The sequence below is a fragment of the Solea solea genome, chromosome 8 (assembly GCF_958295425.1).
Source record: "Solea solea chromosome 8, fSolSol10.1, whole genome shotgun sequence".
In the NCBI taxonomy this organism is placed as follows: Eukaryota; Metazoa; Chordata; class Actinopteri; order Pleuronectiformes; family Soleidae; genus Solea; species Solea solea.
Genome location: NC_081141.1, coordinates 14,273,376 through 14,292,870, shown reverse-complemented (window position 1 = coordinate 14,292,870; position 19,495 = coordinate 14,273,376). Strand labels below are relative to the sequence as shown.

At 39.7% G+C, this 19,495-nt stretch overlaps 2 protein-coding genes across 4 annotated transcripts in view; one reads left to right on the top strand and one right to left on the bottom strand.

The window, feature by feature from the left end:
* Nucleotides 1-8,693, top strand: part of ikbkb (inhibitor of nuclear factor kappa B kinase subunit beta) — a 20,263-nt gene extending 11,570 nt beyond the window's left edge. Inside the window, exons 7-22 of the mRNA XM_058637196.1 lie at nucleotides 569-658; nucleotides 756-880; nucleotides 1,253-1,360; nucleotides 1,446-1,575; nucleotides 2,117-2,311; nucleotides 2,408-2,522; nucleotides 2,780-2,903; nucleotides 2,994-3,145; nucleotides 3,602-3,663; nucleotides 4,097-4,197; nucleotides 4,276-4,325; nucleotides 4,447-4,546; nucleotides 5,222-5,369; nucleotides 6,026-6,123; nucleotides 7,424-7,517; nucleotides 7,627-8,693. Coding sequence (XP_058493179.1) covers nucleotides 569-658; nucleotides 756-880; nucleotides 1,253-1,360; nucleotides 1,446-1,575; nucleotides 2,117-2,311; nucleotides 2,408-2,522; nucleotides 2,780-2,903; nucleotides 2,994-3,145; nucleotides 3,602-3,663; nucleotides 4,097-4,197; nucleotides 4,276-4,325; nucleotides 4,447-4,546; nucleotides 5,222-5,369; nucleotides 6,026-6,123; nucleotides 7,424-7,517; nucleotides 7,627-7,686 — 1,752 coding nt within the window. The 3' untranslated portion in view covers nucleotides 7,687-8,693. The remainder of the gene's footprint in view (nucleotides 1-568; nucleotides 659-755; nucleotides 881-1,252; nucleotides 1,361-1,445; nucleotides 1,576-2,116; nucleotides 2,312-2,407; nucleotides 2,523-2,779; nucleotides 2,904-2,993; nucleotides 3,146-3,601; nucleotides 3,664-4,096; nucleotides 4,198-4,275; nucleotides 4,326-4,446; nucleotides 4,547-5,221; nucleotides 5,370-6,025; nucleotides 6,124-7,423; nucleotides 7,518-7,626) is intronic.
* vdac3 (voltage-dependent anion channel 3) lies at nucleotides 8,684-19,495 on the bottom strand. Of its 3 annotated transcripts, none has more exons than XM_058637202.1 (10): nucleotides 19,350-19,433; nucleotides 14,979-15,094; nucleotides 13,475-13,546; nucleotides 13,289-13,338; nucleotides 11,531-11,683; nucleotides 11,377-11,429; nucleotides 11,012-11,239; nucleotides 10,694-10,844; nucleotides 9,685-9,742; nucleotides 8,684-9,596 (listed from the first exon to the last, which is right to left on the bottom strand). In XM_058637202.1, exons 2-10 carry the CDS (start codon nucleotides 15,088-15,090, stop codon nucleotides 9,505-9,507), a joined length of 969 nt encoding a protein of 322 aa, XP_058493185.1. In that variant the 5' UTR covers nucleotides 15,091-15,094; nucleotides 19,350-19,433; the 3' UTR covers nucleotides 8,684-9,504. The 3 variants fall into 3 exon arrangements, with proteins under 3 accessions (XP_058493185.1, XP_058493183.1, XP_058493186.1); XM_058637200.1 differs by having other exon boundaries at nucleotides 14,979-15,154; nucleotides 19,350-19,432; XM_058637203.1 differs by lacking the exon at nucleotides 14,979-15,094 and having other exon boundaries at nucleotides 19,350-19,495.

Genomic DNA, 19,495 nt, shown 5'->3' with positions numbered 1-19,495 from the left:
TGTGGGTTGAGTGGAATAAGTCCCGCTCACATCCACATGTTTACACTCACAAGTTGAGCTTAGTTGAATCTTTAATATGGAAAAATAGGTAATTTTACCCGTCCTTGTAGTTACAAGGAACATTTGAGATTGCCTTTTTTGGAACTTCCTCTGTGGGCCCCCTTTAGTTCAGTTATGTAACTAATTATGGCTTCCTTAAGCCTGAAACTGGACACAGAGAAATGAATAATGTTGTATAACTGAGGCTAGACATATTAAAGAGGCCATATATCCACGTTAATGCACAGTGCTGTGTTTATAGAAGTATAACCTCACAAACTATCTGCACTTTCGCTTCGTGATTTTATATGGACATTTGTTTTTGTTTTGCACACTTGAGAAACAGACACATGCAACCTTTTTTTGCCACACAGAAGGGCGTTGAATACATTTTAAAAGAAAAAGATTAAAAGTTGACTTTTCAAGTTTTTGAAGACAAATGCCAAATCACTTCTTTAAGTTGTATTTTTATTTACAGTTAACATTTTTGCTAATTACTTTAGACTTTCCTCACTGTCTTATTTTCTAGTTGATCCACAAGATCATAGATCTAGGCTATGCCAAAGAGCTGGACCAGAGCAGCCTTTGCACATCGTTTGTGGGAACACTGCAGTACCTGGTAAGTGATGAAACATAAATGAACATGTTTTTCTTGCTGTGTTTTGAGACAGTGCAAAGTTTAACTGTAACTGGTGCCTTTTCCTTCCATTGTCCAGGCTCCAGAGCTCATCGAGAGGCAGAAGTACACAGTCACTGTGGACTACTGGAGTTTTGGGACTTTGGTGTTTGAGTGTATTACTGGATTTCGCCCTTTCCTACCAACTTTGCAGCCTGTTCCCTGGTAGTACTGTGTTTATAAAAGTTACAATAAGCACCAGTGCGGAAGTGAAGTAATGTTTTCCAAAAGCAGTTTCAATCCCAAATAATTATTCGTTTTATGATGAAGGAATTTTACACACAATGAATATAAATAATAGGGAGCCGTTAAAGCAAAGAATGGCAGGATATGTTGTTGTTGCCAAGCTCAATGCATCTTGTGCCATGCTAACATAAAAAAATAAAGATATGAAACTCCATGGGAGTCTGGGTCACACAGAGGAACAATGTTCTCCTGTTATTGCTTGTAAAGTTTGCAGGTCAGAATTGCCCTTAGAAAATGTGTAGTAGTATACTCTCGCATAAGGACAAAGATAAACTCCTGTATCTCTTCTAGGCACAATAAAGTGAGGCTGAAGCAGGATGACGATATTGTTGTCTACGAGGATCTAACAGGAGAAATCCGTTTCTCTAAACATCTACCGCAGCCCAACAACCTCAACAGGTGATTTTATCTGCAATGGACACATAAAAAATATCATTCAAGACTCTTTTGAGCTCAGTCCAATGTGTTTCCTGTTGGGTGACAGTCTGTTATTAGAGAAAATGGAGAAGTGGCTGCAGCTGATGTTGAAGTGGTCTCCTCAGGAGAGAGGCAAACTCCATGGTGCTACGCCCAGTGACTGCTTCTCCCAACTTGAGATCATACTGCAGCTCAAGGTCAGTTGACTCATTTATTCATAATTAGTATCCTAATTTCTGTCTTAATGTTGATTTTTAATCTGTGGCCCAGCATTATTATATTCTATTCTATTATATTATATTCTATTATATTCTATTCTATTCTATTATATTCTATTATATTATATTATATTATATTATATTATATTATATTATATTATATTATATTATATTAGTACTGGGCAATAATTCAACAGTACATATATATATATATATATATATATATATATATATATATATATATATATATATATATATATATATATATATATATATATACATATATATATGTATATGTATACATATGTTGCAATTTAAGATTATTCAATATCAATAAAACAAAGCCTCAGTGTATATCAATATAATGTATATGCACTGTACAAACTTTGAGACACAACGCGTAATTGCATAAAACCACAATAAACTGGTTTCTTCAACTTTGACTCAGGGTCAAAACTTGGGATTGTGCAGATTTGACTTGTTCTATCTTCATGTCTTTGGTCTTTCTCATTTACTTTAGCTGGTCCATGTCCTTAACATGATGTCCACCAAGATCCTGACGTACTCCGTCACCGACGATGAGACCGTGGCAGACCTGCAGCTGAGAATAGAAAAAGACACCGACATCCCCACAGCCAATCAGGAGCTTCTGCTGGAGGCGGGATTAGCCTTGGAGCCCAATGGACTGGCCATGCAGTGTGCCATAGATTACAGCGTAATATCTAACACAAACACTGTACAAACAATACCTTTACAGGATATTCAACAAGTCATATCACAGAGTCATAATAATATTGTATTTTATCTGTAGGAAATAGATGGCCGACGCACAGACTTGCCACTGGTTTTCCTGTTTGATCGCTCTTCTTGCAGTTATGAGCCCCAGTTTGTTCCTCGGGCCCTCCCAGATAACATCCGCTTTGTTCGTAAGTTTGTTTTCTCTATTAACAAAATGTAATACCTGCAATATTTCTCTGTAGAGCACGACTCGGTACACTCACTCAGGGTTCCTGATGTAGATTTCAGTGGATATTTAGCTCTGGGTTTGTGATAGGTTGAATAAATACATGGACATGGGCACCTTTGCTGTAGAGAAATATATTTATGAACCTTATTATGTTCCGTAAATTATAAGTTTTGACTTTGGTTTTAATGTGTCTCTTGGTCTCTGGCTATCCCACAGAAAAAGATCCTAAGCACGTTCTGGCGTACAGTCCTCTGAGGAGGACTTGTGGCCAAGCGTGGCACACCATCCGCTCCCTGAAGGAAGATTGGCAAAGACTGCAGCAGGGACAGAAAGTTGCCATGTGAGACATGCATTCCACAAACTCTGACCACAGCATACACATGTATGAACCGGGCGATGAAGCAAACGCACTTTCTCCACTTTCTTTCAGCATGAGTCTGCTGAGACACAACTCCTCACTGTCCAAACAAAAGAATGAGATGGTATCCATGCACCAGAGACTCATGGCCAAGCTGGAATTTTTCACCACCAGCCTTCACATAGACATGGACAAATACCAGGAGCAGACAGCCACTGGGATAGGTATTATGGCAAATAAATAAAGTTACACTACGTAATATTTTTAAAACTGCATTTGAATTGATGTACGAGGGAGTGTTAGGGCCACACTTGACATTTTTTTAATTAAAAACATATTTCCGACAATAAAGTTCTGTGGTCGGTAACGTCACTGAAGAGAGAGACTTTACGTTATTGAAATTTTTCCTTTTCCAGTCAAGAAAAGACGGTCAGCAGGTCAAACACTGCTTCAGCTTCAGTTTAATCTCAACATGTCATCTTAAATCTCGACATTATATTCCGACTTTATTCTCGAAATTTTATCTTCTCATGGCAAAAAGTATTTTTTTCTTGATGCGTGCCCCAAATACTACATCGTACTGATGCCATTATTTGTACTCTGTGCCCAGGGTATAATAAACATCCAGAACAATTGTTTCTGTTTGTATCAGACTGATGAAAGTCTCTTTACATTTTTAGCATCAGAGAAACTGCTCTGCGTTTGGAGGGAGATGGAGCAAACCGCTATCAGCTGTGGTCAGGTAGTAGTGAAGTCGTATGTGTTTGTGTGTGTTGTGGGGGACACAATCTGTTTATACAGTCAGTCGTCATGGAAACACGTCTTCCTAGCTGGGACAAAAAGCAAGTTCTCTTTATGGAATTCATTAGGTTAAGGTTGGGTGATGATATGATTGGTTTGTGGTTAGTTGTTGTTGGTGGTGGTGGTGGTGTTTCATTCCTGTACATTATACCATAAAAAGGTAAATTAATAGATACCCATATAAAATATGTTATAAATGTATAAAAATGATAGTTAGTTAGTAACGTGGGCAAGACGTGGTTATGGTTAGAGGTTTGAGTAAGTCTCCAGGAAATGTGTTAGTGTAACGTCCTCTAAAGTCATATAGTGTGCATGCATCAGAATTCACTTTTGCTTTCAAAAGACTTAAACCCATGTGTGGGTGTGGTTTTCAGGCGAAAGTGAGTGAACTGGAGGAAGAGATGAAGCAGCTGCAGCCAGACATAGTGGATGTGCAGAGGCAGCCGTGGAGGAGTGGAGAGACCCTGGACACACTGTAAGTCCGAACCAAACCTTTAAACTATTAAAACAAACAGCTTTGTGATCATGCTCACATTCCCTCTTTGATCCTCAGCGAGGGAAACGCCATGGAGCTGTTCCGCAAACTCAGAGAGAAACCAAGAGGTTTGGATTTGTCACTCACACATCTGTTCACTTCTTATTGCACTCTACAGTCATTATCCTCTTCCCATGTGAAAACTCACTTTTAAGCTCTTCACTCTTTCCTTTTCCTCCGTCTCCTCAGACCAGAGGTGCTCAGGAGACAGTCAGGAGATGGTTTCTCTGGTGTTTCAGGCCGTGCAGTTCTATGAGAGAAAGCTCAGAGACTTCTACACACACCTCAGGTTTGTACCACACTTTTGTTTTTTTCTAAACTCGGACAACAATCTCCAGTTCACGCAACACCGCGCTCATTTCCTAAACCTCAAAAAGCCATATGCACCCTTTGAAAAACAACCAATAAAGTTTAAGTGTTGGGAAAATGTGGGTTGGTTGGCTTGGTGTTGCCGGAATTCTAACACTTATCATCTCTGCAGAGGCCATTTCACAGACAGACCTACTGTACTGACTCAGAGCTTTACAGGTTTGGTACCAGTCGCTTAATTAATGGTTGATCATGGTGTGTTATTTGCGTAGTGAAGACCGTTCATTAGAAAGCTCTGAACATCCACATGTGGTCACAATAACGTCACAGTATAATGGAATAAGAGTGAAAAGAACAAGTGTGAATAATGACATCATTAACAGGGAGTGAATAACTTATGAATTTGTCTGGTATGTCCACACTCACGGTTCTGAGAAAAGGAAAAATGGAAACACTGGACGTAACTATAATGTGATGCCTCAGTGCAAAAGGTGACATGTGCATAATACTTAATTAAGGGCAAACCAACATTTATAACTTTATAAACGCTTATTATAAAGTGTAAAATATCACAAACCTTTATTAATGAATGAAGTGGCACCAACATTGGTATGATTGTCTTTGCCCCTGACGTATTTTTGTGAATTTTCTGCAGTAAGACAGCCGTGTGTCGACAGCGTGTGATGGAGCTGCTGCCGAAGGTGGAGGGCGTGGTCCAGAAGATGGCCGAGAGCGAACAAGTGCTGATGAGTCTGCAGGAGAAGCGACAGAGGGAGCTATGGAACCTGCTCAAAGTGGCCTGTGTGAGGACACATGAACTGCTCACACACACACACACACACTCTCTCTACTAGCTCTGCTCTACTTTAAGAGGATTGCATATAACTATAACTACCTATACCATGATTTGACTTTATCTGTCAATAATAATGACGGGGCAGCAGATTTGTAAGTGTTGTCAAGTTTACCTTTGGTTGATGATTGTTCTGCTCAGTCAATACTATGATAACAAGAATGTCAGGTGCTGTAAACTAGGACTGAACAATTAATGTTTTTTATATGAAAAAAAATGAGTATTGTTCTATCTTCAGAATCAGAATACTTTATTAATCCCAGAGGGAAATTCAATTTGCCACAGTTGTTTCAGCCATCAAATAAACAAAAGCAGATCAGAATATAGAAATCTGTATAAAGTATTGAAAATCAGAAATAGAAATAAAGATCTAGAACTAAGAACTAGAATGAAAGTAAGTATATTCTGTGCATGTGGTAACACTCCATGCCATTTTAAATCTGTTACACAGTGAATATAGGAATGAATCTTGACTTCAAATAACTGTTACCACAAATTAAATGACATTTACAGCACTATCAGAAAAATCCCAATTAGATATTTTCCCCCAATACAGTTGTTTGTTTTTTTTATCTGACACAGAGTAATTTATAATTTCTTGTGCAGAGTAAAGTTCGCAGTCCAGTGAGTGGAAGTCCTGATGGATTACGAACCCCTTCGTCAGTGCCACCTCTTCTGACCCCCAGACAAAGTTTACAGCAGCTGTGAGTGCACTTCCACACACTCATACACACACTGTACTACACACTGGGGTTTGTGAATGGAAAGCAAAGGCAGAGATTCTCCTCTTCATGCTTCATATTATGTTAGAAAACCGTGGCTTTCTTGGAATGTGGAATAAAGAATTATGGAGTGAAGACTGAAAACCGTTTCTCTCCAGTCTTCTGCTCAGGAGTTTTTAGTTGTGTCTAAATATATGGCTCAGTGACACAAGCCATAGTTACCATTTCGTCATTTACTCATGAGTCACTCCACCTGCTGCTCAGTGGCATGCTCAGGCTCCCCCCCCCGGGCACTTAAGTGCCCTCTTGAGTCAAAGACGCACTCTGAAGTTCCCTCTAGAGTGGTAAAAACATGAGGAAGTGCTCTACTGGCTGCCATTCATCTGTGGCCTCAATTGTTTGTTTCTAAAGGAGTGACTTTCCAGTGGGAAAACTAGAAAAGTCATGCAGTGTCTTATAAGATACGCTTGCAACTTTGTTTCCTACTGTGTGGTTGCCCTTCCTATCAAAAAGGCCCGCACATGAAATTCAGTCTTTGGCCCCAGGTCGCACTTCAGTCATGCCTGCCTTAAGCATACTTGTGCGCAGTAGGTGCCCTTTTCATTTTCACCCCCGCCCTTCCAAATGTTTGTGTTGCTGCTACACTAGTGCCTTTGGTTTGCTCGCTAGCTGAGATCTGACTTTTTATTTTTCCTACTTAAGTATCGAAGCAGAAGAGAAAGAATGGTTTGTATTTATGTAGCGCTTTTGGAGCCTTGATGATGACTCCAAACTTCACCCATTCACACGTTTTTCATACAGCACATTTTTGTCCAGCACTTTTTCTATCACTCATCTTTCACACACACGCTGGTATTAAATGTCTTGCCCAAGAGCCAGGAATTGAACCCACAACGTTCTGTCCCTGTGCTCCTGCTGTCACTGAGTTTCACCTGCGACTATTTTCTTATTTAAATTTGGCAAGGTGGTTAGTAACACATTTCTGTGCAGTGACAAATTCTGATGAGTTTGGTTTTTTTTTTGCTTTACATGCACTATAAAGGATATTAATCACTCAGGGCGCAAGACTCATCATCTGCATATGTTATTAAGAGCTACAGAAAATAAGCTTTACTGGACGATTCACTCCGCCACATAAATAGTGGCAACTATGAGAATATCTTTGACTTTCTTTTGCGTCACGTCATCACCCAGAACCTTTTTAGAAAAGACACAAATGCATGTCCTGTATAAACACAAACTATGGACGGAAGAGTGAGTCAAACCTTGTGTGTGTCGGCAGTGATGAGTCTCTTGTGGAGCAGAGCAGGACATTTGAGAGTCGACTCCAGAGTTTGCTGAATGACACCATCCAGGAATCAGAAAGCAGTATGGAGGTACTGTACATCCACGTCGCCACACACTCTGTCTCACGTAAACACTTCGATTCACTTCTTCTTTTGTGGTTGACTCATAAAATCACTGCCCTTTGTTTTTTCGCTCTAGATGTTGAGTGAGTGGACGTGGCTGCAGGGAGGCCAGAGTTTCTCCAGTGACCTCTCCTAAACTGTCCCTCTTGTCTTTTGGTTACATGTGATGAGACTCTACTGCCTCCATGTGGTTGGAATGCCCGACTACATGCGCACGTACAGCTCTGTCTCTGGATGTGAACAGAGTAAAGACAGTAATAATACTGCTGCTGGCACATAGTCTGCTTAATGGGATTAAGGAACTAGTTAATCTGTTTACTGCCAACATTCAGATTACTAATTCTTGATTTATAATTGAGAAATGTATGAATTAAATACATTGCAAAACTTAGTAATTTTATACAGTTCAACCATTCCACTGTTATTGTCAGATGAGCCAACAAAATTGTGTTTAATCCTAAAATCCCCATCAGAATATTCCCGCTAAATCTTATTTTAAATATCTGAGACTCTGAATAGTCTTCTGAAGAGAATCATAACATGAAATATTTGAGACTTATTTTATATTTGATTTGTGTATATTCACAAATGTTTGATCATGTTTGATCATGTTCATCCCTAAGAACCAAAATGTAAACGTGTACCAGGTTTTATGTTTCTTAATCGACCACTATTTCTTATTGGAAAAAAATTGTTTTTAGTGAGATTCATTGAGCAACAGGGGAAACTCAAATGTACTGTACTGTGGGTGGATACAGTGAGTTGTTGTTGTTGCATGAGGTCATTACATCAACATTTGGTTTGGTCCATGAGTGTGATTAGAAACAGGTGATACATAGTCTTAACCATGAATCAAAAAATTATAAAATGTATTCTTGTAAAACTGTTAAAAAAACAAACTGTTAATTGACTTTATCTTGATTCAATTTGAATCTGTGGGTTTTAGATAAAATCAAGGCCTATTTTACTCCCAACCAAGATGTTACTGTAAATAGATATTACTGATGAGCGACGTTGTTACAGTATCATGTGTCTGTGATGTCTTGATGTCTGTCTGTTATTTACGTACTGTCTTGCGTGTCATTTCCATTTTTTCTGGGAATTTCACTTCTCTGTCAAAAAATAAACGCCCATTCATTTTTATGAGGTTTTACATTCTTTATTCCACCAGTTCAATAAAATTAGATTGAGGTTCTAAATGTTGACATACTTTCTTGAAACAAAGCACAAATCAGATAAAGTGATATGTAGTGACTGAACAGGTACGCGTCACAAAATGAATCAGGATTAAGAGGTGACACTTTTTACCAAACAGAACCTAAACAAAAATTACATTTTGGCAACTGAAGTTACAGTGATTGTGTTACTGAGGTCAAACAGAAAAAATCAAGTCAGTCCACTCAGTCTGACGAGGATTAGCCACACTTCTGTGACTTCTGCTGAATGCTCTCCAGCTTTTTATTACAACTGAAAAAAAACCTGTCACTGTAGACTTTAAACATGCAGCAAAACTACATTAAACCAAAACAAGCTTCTTCTCAAAATGCCCCCAAATGAACCTGAACAAAAATGACCAGAGCACACAGTGAAAGTAAGAACCATGTTTCAGACACAAACTAGTCATAAGTGAATAACCATTTACATGTATACTTAAAGGATAACAGTGGGACCTGTTGGTTTAAAAATAACCAAAACAAAAATATGCTTGACGTCTTTAAAAAAAAAATCACAGTACTGGACGTCTTAGAGGCTGCATGGAGTTTTACGGTTAAGGCTAAAGAATGTGTGTATTTGTGTGTGTTGTTGGGAAGATGTGTTTTTTTAACGTGCCACTGAGTAAAGCATTTTGGTGTTTTCACATTCAAGCTCTTTATTCTTCTCCTATGTTGCTCTTTCTCTCTCTCTCTCTCTCTCTCTCTGTCTCTGTCGTGTCCTCTGTCCTCCTGCAGCTTCTTTACGCCTCCAGCTCGAAGCCCATGCCCACTTTGTGTCCGCCACCGTTCACATTCTTCCCATCAACCAGAGCCGAGAGGGTGAGCTTCACTCCTGCAGGGGGACAAGGGTCAGTTGTGTTATCACGTAACCACGCCAACGCTCGACAGGAAAAACAACGATGAAAGGAAAGGAAGCTAACCTGGCCTCAGGGTCTGTGAGTATCCAACCCCAACAAGGCAAGCATTGTTGACTTTGGCCTGTGAGGAGAACGGAAACATGGACAAGTGAGACACTAAAGAAACACAACATTATGAGACTGGAAACTAGGATGGAGTTACATCATTTATACATGCATATATACATAGATATATGTATATATCATGGGATATATCAAGTCAGACATTAGTTTCCCTTCAGGTTCCTGTTTGGTCACTGTTATAAATGCTGCAGTAACAATACACCACTAATAACAGGTACTTTACTTTAAAGCTGGTGTTGTGTCATAATAACCATCCCTGTGTGGAAAAACATGGTCATAACCAGGTGATAGATAAATACATATATATATATATATATACAGTATATGTATATGTATATATATATACATATATATATATACGTATATTACTGAATACCTAATGTTCCAGGTATCCTCAGCATAAGGCTGAGAAATAAAACTCTAAAAAAAATATAATAAAATTTAATAGCCATAACAGAAAAGTTCCATAAACAGTCACGATTACTTGGGTCAACTTATTGAGTTGAACTTTAAACAAATGGATTTTATTGCACGTAAAAGTTTTAGATTTACCTTAAAATAATTATAAATGATTGTATATTGTATATATCTTTCCTCACGCTGCGTGTTTAACCCGGGGATTCCACTGAATGCCTGTGTTCTATTTTTTGCCGGATGACGAGCGGGAAACCCCATTACAACATTAAAAGCATTACTTTCAGGAATAAAAGTCCCCATTTTGTAATCGTCTAATAATGTGGCCATTATTAGAATTGAAATGCAAGTTGAGATTAATTGCACAGCCCTAGTATAAATATAATGTTTATGCGTTGTGCAATTACACTTATAGAAATAAGACCTCCTTGTTCTGTAGGCCAATATCAGCTACTGTGACAGATGCTCGGACACATGTAGGCCTACTGTGAGTGATTTTCTGTATCATTTTAGACGTTTTAAAGTCAGCTCTTACAGACAGGGAGGCATCCTTATCCAGCTGGTACTTGGCCCCAATCCCAAACCGTGTGTTGTTGCTGCCAGCCGTCCAGGCCAGATGCACGGCTGTCTCCAAGTTGCTGTCCACCTTTTGGTAAATCGAGCCGCCAAACTCTGTGCCATCATTGCTTTAATACAGGACACACAAAAAAAAGGTGGAGATTAGCAGCAACAATGTGTAGCCAATTACATTATGTTGCATCCTGAGGAAACGCTTCCTCTCTCATTGTTTCCCTCCTCCAACAGTGTATCACTTCCATTTCCTGCCTCCCTTCACTGTCATGTAGTGACTCACACATTGGTGTGAAGCTGAAAGTCCCCGGTCTTGTATCCAAGGGCAAAGTTGTTCTGGGTCAATTTAGATTTGGCCGTGTCAAAGGCCAACTGGTAGCCGGCGAGCCAGCCCTCGTAGCCCAGCACGGCGGCGGCGTGGACAGTGGGACCGGCCATGTCGAAGTCGAGGTCACAGCCAACGTTGACGTGGTCGCGCTTGTAGCCAGTCTTCAGTTTAGCGCTCTTCTTGCTACACAAAGAAAAGTGTGTAAGTCATGTCACTGTGATAGCATTGCTGCATATTTGTATATGTTTATCGTATGCATTTACAGCATAATGAATGATTCATATATACACTGGAAACCACTTAGCATTAACTGTTCTTACCCAGTGTTGGGCACAAAGGATGTGTCCAGAGAGAGCTTCAAGCCTTTAGCCAGCTACATGAAGAGACCAGACAGAGAACACAGACTGTGAGCTAACATTCGGAATCGGAATAATAAGCAAATGCATATTCATGTTCTCAAAGTTTATAATCCACCTGGTCCTCCATGGTGATTTCTGAAGTCAGAGTGTTGTCTGTGTTCCACTTCTGGTTGAAGTTGAGGCCAAGCTCACTCATCTTGTACTTGGTCTCCAGGTGACCACCGGACTTCCCCGTGTCTGTGTTGCTGGAGCCGGAGGTGGCGAACTCCTGCAGTCAGAGAGGGATGGTGAGATGAGGGGGGGAGAGAGACGCAAGGTTATTATAGTTAACCCAAACTAACGAAATAACGAAAACTAAAAAACGCTAATTGAAACTGTGTGTTTGTAAAACTAAACTAAAACTAACTAAATTTGTATTGAAAATGTGCTTAGTTTTCATGAGGGTTATTCATTATTACCATTATTATTATTACTTTATAGTAGTAGTAGTAGTTATGTTCATGTGTGGTTACTTTCTCTTAGACTCTTATATTTGATTTAAGGATGGTTGTTTATGTGTCCTAATACATTTTTATGACATTTTTTTATGACACAATACTTATTATTAAAAAAAGAACTATCTATCAATCTAACACTCAAACTAATATGAACAGAACTAAAACCAAGCATTTACAAAAAATAAAAACTAGCAAACAACTGTAACCTTGGAGGGAAGCAGTAAACACACATTTTGACTTTAAAGCTCAGCTATTAGAATAAAGGCAGGGCGGGGGAAAGAACATTCATGAGGTGTGAAAAAGACAAAGAAAGATGAGGAGGAGCTTTTTCTCTACTTTGTTTACCACACAATCCCTCTCAGGTTTGTACGGCTGGGTATTCATTTCAGATGAAGACATGAGTCGAGAAGAACAACTGAAAACGGACAGTACTTCTGTGTTGCCCTGCAGAGCGCCTGTGTTTAATCGGTACATATTATGCACACTCTCTCCCTCTTTGTCTCTCTCTTACCATCTGACAGGAACATCCAAAGAAGAAGCAGGAGAGAAAGAGAGAAAAAAAGAGAAAGTTAGGAAGAATCACACAGAGCTTACATGCAGCAGCATCACCGCTCCCTGGAAGAATGAAAAGCAGTTTGGAGACATTACGGCGCTTTTTCAGTGAGGTTGCATTTTTTGTGGGACACGAGATATCCCACGGTTCATATAACTTATCAAAGCTGCAGTTTGTTGTTGAACTGTAATGGTGTAACCGGACCTGACTGAGTGCATGGGGTGAGCAGTTTATACCATAAAAACTGGGTTTTATGAGCAGTAGAGTTATCTTCTGACTGTCTGACTGACTTCAAACGAATCACTTCCTGTGTGCAGCAGCGTGGGAATATTGCCGAGTGACACGAGATCTAAACACGGCTATACTGAGCAGCAGCAGAGAGAGAGCGAGAGTTTTGTGGAGCTGATAGAACTAATCAGCACAGTTACATTCAAACGATGTAACATTTAGTGATATTTAAAAGTCAAGCACTACAGTTTTAACTTGAGCTTGAAAGAATGCAATGTCTTCTCTTTCCAATGTCTTGTTCTTTCAGTGCATGTGGCAAACTTAAAGTGCAAGTGCTCATTGTGGTTTTACCATGGCAACGGGTATATAGCAACACAAACGCGCTGTTTTTTTAGCTTTGAGGCAAACACAGTGACACGTCACTGACGGTAGTTACTGATTCTCTTAGACTGAGAACATGTCAGGTAGCAAACATGCCAACATGAACCGCTGCATGTCTATGACTCAGCTGCTCCCAGTCCATAACGCAGGCAGCTGAGAGAAAAGGCAAGAGCTTTGGACACATCAGCCTCAGGGAGACGAGAATAGTACTTACAACACCACTCTGAGACTTGGTCTTGACATCCAGCTTCAGAACTCCATAGCCTATGGAAGCAGGACAATTTGGTCATTAAAACAAAAAGACAGAATTCACGGAAAATAACTTGCATCCGGTGACAGCAAATAAACGACATCTGCCCCACTTCAGCATGGCTGCACGTAAATCATGTGTTCAAGTTACCAAAGCCCTTGTTGAAGATGTCTTTGGCAGATTTCCCCAAGTCAGCGTACACAGGAGGGACAGCCATTTTGTCTGAGGAGACAAAGATGTGCATAACATAACAACAACATAAACATTTATACGTTTGGCCACATTGAGCTGACTGACCGATACTCGTAGAGTCTCCCGTTAAATCAGCAAAGCACTGCAATCAGCATACGTGAGTTTACTATACAGCTGGGAAACCCTCTCTATCTGGGGAGGGTCTGTAGTAATATCCAGCTTCTCTTCCCCCCCCCCCCGTTCATCTTCTATTTGAAACCTATCGATTGCCTGGCAGCAGGCCATTAGCAAGCAGTGCATCTTATTAAATGGGACTCATTCTCCCAGTAGGAGGGTGTGTGAAATGAGAGCGAGCAGATCTACACACACACACACACACACACAAAAGCAAGCAGAGAAACTTGGCTGCAATATTTCACTATTAATAATGTGCTTGTTACACAATACGTGTAAATATAAAGGGATATTTGGGCGAATATGTGTAAACAAAAAAGGCAGTAGCAGGTTTGGTTAGTCAGCAACTACAAATCCTGCAGCACTGCACTGAAGTGTTTCATGCTGTCATTAATCAGGGACCCTGGGTCTGTGTGTGTGAGTGAGTGAGTGAGTGAGTGAGGGAGTGAGTGAGTGAGTGAGTGAGTTTGTGAGAGAGCCTCTTAAATGTGGATGGATCTTTCTTGGACAAACTGCATTCTTTTGTGTCCTCAGCGCCATTTAACGAATTCTAGATATACACGTATCTCCTTTTCCTTTGGGAACGTAGTGTGTGAGATTTGGCAGCGTTCTGTTTTGAAGTTGCATGTTGGAGGCAAATGTCTGTCCAGTCAATGTAGGAGAACCCATGGGAGCCTTCGGTTATCCATTAAAGTCAAAAGGTGCTTAGCTTGTCCATTGTGGGCTACTGTAAAATGTCCAGAGAGCTGACCGCCTCTTGACATAAATGTCAACGGGTCATTCTGGGCTAATAAAAACAGCAATGCTGGACCTTTAAAGGGGAATTCTGGAATTTTTCGACCTGGGCCCTATGTTTATAAATGTCTGCGTGTACGTGAATAGTACCTCGAGAGGCACACGTACACACTGGTAGGACAATCTGGCTTTCTCTAAATATCCATATAAATATATATTTATATAATATCAATCAACGTATGGGACATATTACCTTCAATCTATAGATGGATGAAAGTGATGCTCCATGTGGGAAAAACAGGACAAATAGTTGATAGCCTATTTCCTTAAACATAAACAAGAATAACACTGCATTACTACAGGGTTGAACTCCCAACGTTCAACCCCCATAATGCAGCTCCTTTCTGCAGCTTCTATCGGCTGATGAGTCGATGAGTGACCCAGTGCAGACAAAGGAAGCATCATCTTGGGGTCAGATGTGGTCAGAAGTGTAATCCAGGGACCCTCATGTTATTTGCTCCCACTCACACACACACACACGCCCCCCACTCACCATGACCTTTAGGAGCGTGGTGCTGACATGTCACACTCGGGCCTTTATTTTCTGTCTGCTTGACTTTTCCTGACTTGTCCTGCACCATACCCCCCATGTCTCTCGCTGCCATGTGTCTTCAGACGAGGGAAGCACAAGGACGGAAAATGAAAAACCTTTGGCAAAGGGGTCGTGCACTGTTTAGACACAAACACGCTGCTGTGACGCTGCTTCTTGAGCATGCAGTCAAACCTCAGGCGTCTCATTTCTTGGCAGAGACCTGGTCAGTTACTGGGCAGAAGATAAGGAACACCTGTACTTTGTTCACAGCGTTTGAGCAGGATAAGACCTGAGGAGATTCCCATAGATGGCATGTGTATCAGACAAAAGAATACTGAAGGTTACATAACGATGAGCTGGTCACATACTGCATGTAGCCCCCTATGGCTCTTACACAACATACAGTGTGTGACGTCTATATGATGAAATGCCACTTTCCATCACTGTCATTCACCTTTCTCTTGTCACCTATGGGCCGGACGAGCAAAGTCCAGCGCCCAGCAGTCACTCTCCATATTTGTTTTTCCACACATAGAGGTGTGTTGTACTGTGTGTATCATAAGTATTTTGGCAACATCTTAAGTTGTAATTGAATTAATAGTTACTGCCTTAAGTTCTAGACATAGCCTTTTATTACTGTGTAATCTATATTACTATATGCATATACTTAATGGTGCTGTCTCTTTTTTGTAATTAGTAGTATTATAGGCCTATTATTTTTTATTGCCAACACATGTTTTTACCTGTTTTTTTATTTTGTACAGAACTGCTGTAATTGCCAAGGGCTTTTAGCTTATCTTGAATTATATTGTTGGCCTCATGGGTGCAGCATAAAACAATTACAACCCTGATGAATCATCACCATTTAAATTAATAAGGTGACGTTCTGCAACCAAACTACTTATTTTCATTTATTTGGCGCTGTGTTTCACACCACCTTTTGAATTTAAGTGGAACAATCACTGTTTGTTTTTTTAGCTCTGTTTTGGTCTCTCAACTGATGATTAATACAGTATATTCATTATCTGATTCTCTGGTTAATCAGTCCTCCACTATTATGTCAGCTAATTTCTGACCAGGACGTACAGTTGTAAAGACTTCAGATAAAGCTGTTTTTATTGTTCTAAGTTTAACAGTGAAAAGGTCAGCTATTCTCTTTTTTTTATCATTTGTTTTATTAGGAAATAGGACATACATATCCTCTCAGTGCAGATATAAAGATGTCTGGTTTTCCAGTTTTGCAAAAACAACAGACAACAAAGACTATAGCAAAAATTAGGAAGCATGTCATCATCACATGTCCTGCATCCTTCTGGTTTAATGTTTTCTGTTTAAAATTAAGTTACGGGAGCTGTAGATTTTATTTGATCAAAATAAGAGAGGAAAGGCTGTCATGTATTATAAAACTTCTACGTGGACCATCTAAATCAGCTTCAGGAACGACAATACATCAGCTATCCAGGCAAAGTCAGCTTTTCTGAGCCATAACAATCTGATTTACAAAACCACAGATACTGAAATCCCCTCGAAATATGACATCAAGTCACAAGTACGTGTCATGAGTTGTGTCCGTCTCTGCTTACTGTTGCTCTTCATTAAACAAAAACAAAGCGAATGTGAGCCAGGTGACCTGTGTTTGCCGACCACAGGCAATTAAGGGACCGTCTTTGTCATTTCAGTGGACAGACTCGCTCCTGCTGAGCTGCGCGGTCCCTCACCTGCTCTCCTCCGGCACAGACTCCATTTTTGACACTTACCTCCTCGCGTTTGCTGCCTCGGTCTCAACACTCAGCTCTATATTTAGGCCAGGTGAACCTGACACTACAACACATGTGACCAGGATTTCAACACAAGGCCTTATCAAGGTTCAAACTAATAAAAACCCCTACAAACATATCCGTCTATTGTGCTCTCCATTCTGTAGAAACACACACTGAGTGACCCCTGACACTCATCTGAACACTTTCACGAGCTGCAGCCACATGAGTCCTTTGGCTAAGCCCAGAGGTCAAAATGCCACACAGACACTCGTGGTTGTTGTTGTTATTGTCCACTGTCAAACCATAGATCGCAAATAATGATTTTTAATGTCGGTATACACTTTCCTGAGGAGTTAATGGTGTTGATTTTGTAAATGATGTTCCCATTTAGAGGAAAAATTTAATATAAAGTGTTCAATATCTTGGTTGATAAAAATAAAATCTCTTATTTATCAAGGTGAAGGCACCATATGTTTTTACAAAATGGGGGTCTAAGGGCAGAGTATGTCACATAAACTATGTTGTATTTTTTATTTGATTTCATTGAACCTTTATCTAACCCGGTGATCGAGATCTTATTTACAAGGTTGACCTGGCCAAGAGGTCAGTATAACACACATCTTAATAAATGTCACAAATACAAGAAACAGGTTACAAACAACAAATTAAAGTAAAACAGTGGTTTAAAAGTACAAACAAGTTAACAGGTAAAGAGCAGGCAGTTGCTGGGCACCGATCAATGGATTTCCATTGTCTGTCATTTAAGAAGGAGCGAAAATCTTTAAATGCAGTTAGTTTTTTTTATGGTAAAGCTCTGTAAAGTCCACAGAGGCAAACTATGACGATTTAGGATTCAAATCTAAATGAAGAAAGACGCAGATAATGTACATTTTGCTGGGTTAAGCATGTTCCCTTACAACTGGGGAATATAATTAGTAGGTCATCTCTGTAGTGTATGTTTGTCCTTAATCAAAAAGAAAAACTGCACGATATTGCACTTTATAGCATCCTTATTAGCGCCTCAATAGTATTTAATTTACCTGTTCAGCCCTATAGGATACACAGATTATAAACCATTAAACAGGCCGTTACACAACACTGGCTGAACCGTCTGATAACATGAAACCAAGTCAAGTCAAGTGTGTGGTAAAACCTATATGACCAAAGGAATGTGTAACTGTGAGATACGTTCAAGTGCACTCAGGTTACAACGGGATAATTTACAACCTGAACACGACGTCGTTGCATAGTATGTTCCAGAATATGTGTAAAGAGACTGTTGTGTGTATGCACTCATTTACTGACTACGGTCATTTAGAAATGTGTTGCATCATCCTGTATGTTTGTTAATTTATCTTCACAGCCATGGAACGGTCTGGCATTTTATCGGTCTGATTTCAGAAATTCCCATAATTCCTGACAAGTGTCAATGTTTAACAGTTCAAACTTTCCCTAGAACCTAGGTTTTACCTAATAAATACCATCGTGTGGGTCACTCACCACCACTGTGTGTGTTATGACCTCTGTAAGGAGAAAGTGTGGTGACAGTGCCAGCAGACCATGATCTTTGCTGTGTAGCCAATCATAGACCTTGTGCTTCTTGACAAACAGGCAGATAATGTGATTTATGGCATCCAGTTGCCCTATCCTGTTGTTGGACGAAGCCTTTGTTTGCTTGACTACTGACACAATCTCTATTTCTAACAAGTAAAGACGACATGCTAAATGATACTTTACAGGAAACTGGGTACTTATCTCTGTTAGCCATGAGTACATGATATTCTTATGTATTGCGATTAAAAAAAAAGCACTCGCAGTATGCTGATTGTGCTGAATTCTCATTATCAGGCTAATCATAAGTGTCATTTATAATAATGTCAGTAATTTGTCGGTGTAACAATGAATGTTGTATATTTTTCAGTAATTTGTTTTTGAAACATTTTAGTGATCACATTAGTGATGTAACATATTTGATTCATTTTCAGTACGTATTTTTAGTCACATTATTAACATGTTTTTGTTCATGTAATTTATCCTAATGTTGTCATTATCCTATATATTATAACATTATTGTTACATTAATAACATGAGTTCCTTCTGTATTTGTTTTCCACATTATTCTTCATATTCTTATTATGTCTGTGTTATTTTCTGAACGCTTACAGTTACTGACCAGTTACTGAATGCAGATTACAGACAGAAGAATGGAAAGCATTTTTAAAATTGACACAATAATATTGAGAATCGCAGTTATTTTGATGAGGATAATCGCGAGGACGTTGTGATATCGTCTAATGTTATTCTTTATTCACTATAATAACACATTAATTACGGTTAATAAACAGCGGTGGATTTTTGGTGAACTTTTGGGATGAACAGGCCTGAACTAGAAGTAAAAACCTCACATTTAACCGCCTACTATTACAGTTACTACGAGTGCTGCTGCTGCTGCTGCTGCGACTCGTGTCTCGCTAACACAGTCAAATGACTCAAGACATCAGCGTCACCTTCTCACACATAAACCAACATCAGACACTAACTTAATGTGAAATAATAGTCGGTTATTCCTCACCTTTCTTGGTGTTAGCGATGATCGCAGCAACGGGACACTGTGTGAAGGAGAAAGCAGGGACAATCTGAGCATGCGCAGTCCGGGCTATGACAGAGGGCGGGGCGGTTGTGCAGCTCACTGAAGTTCAACAATACACTTCACATTTG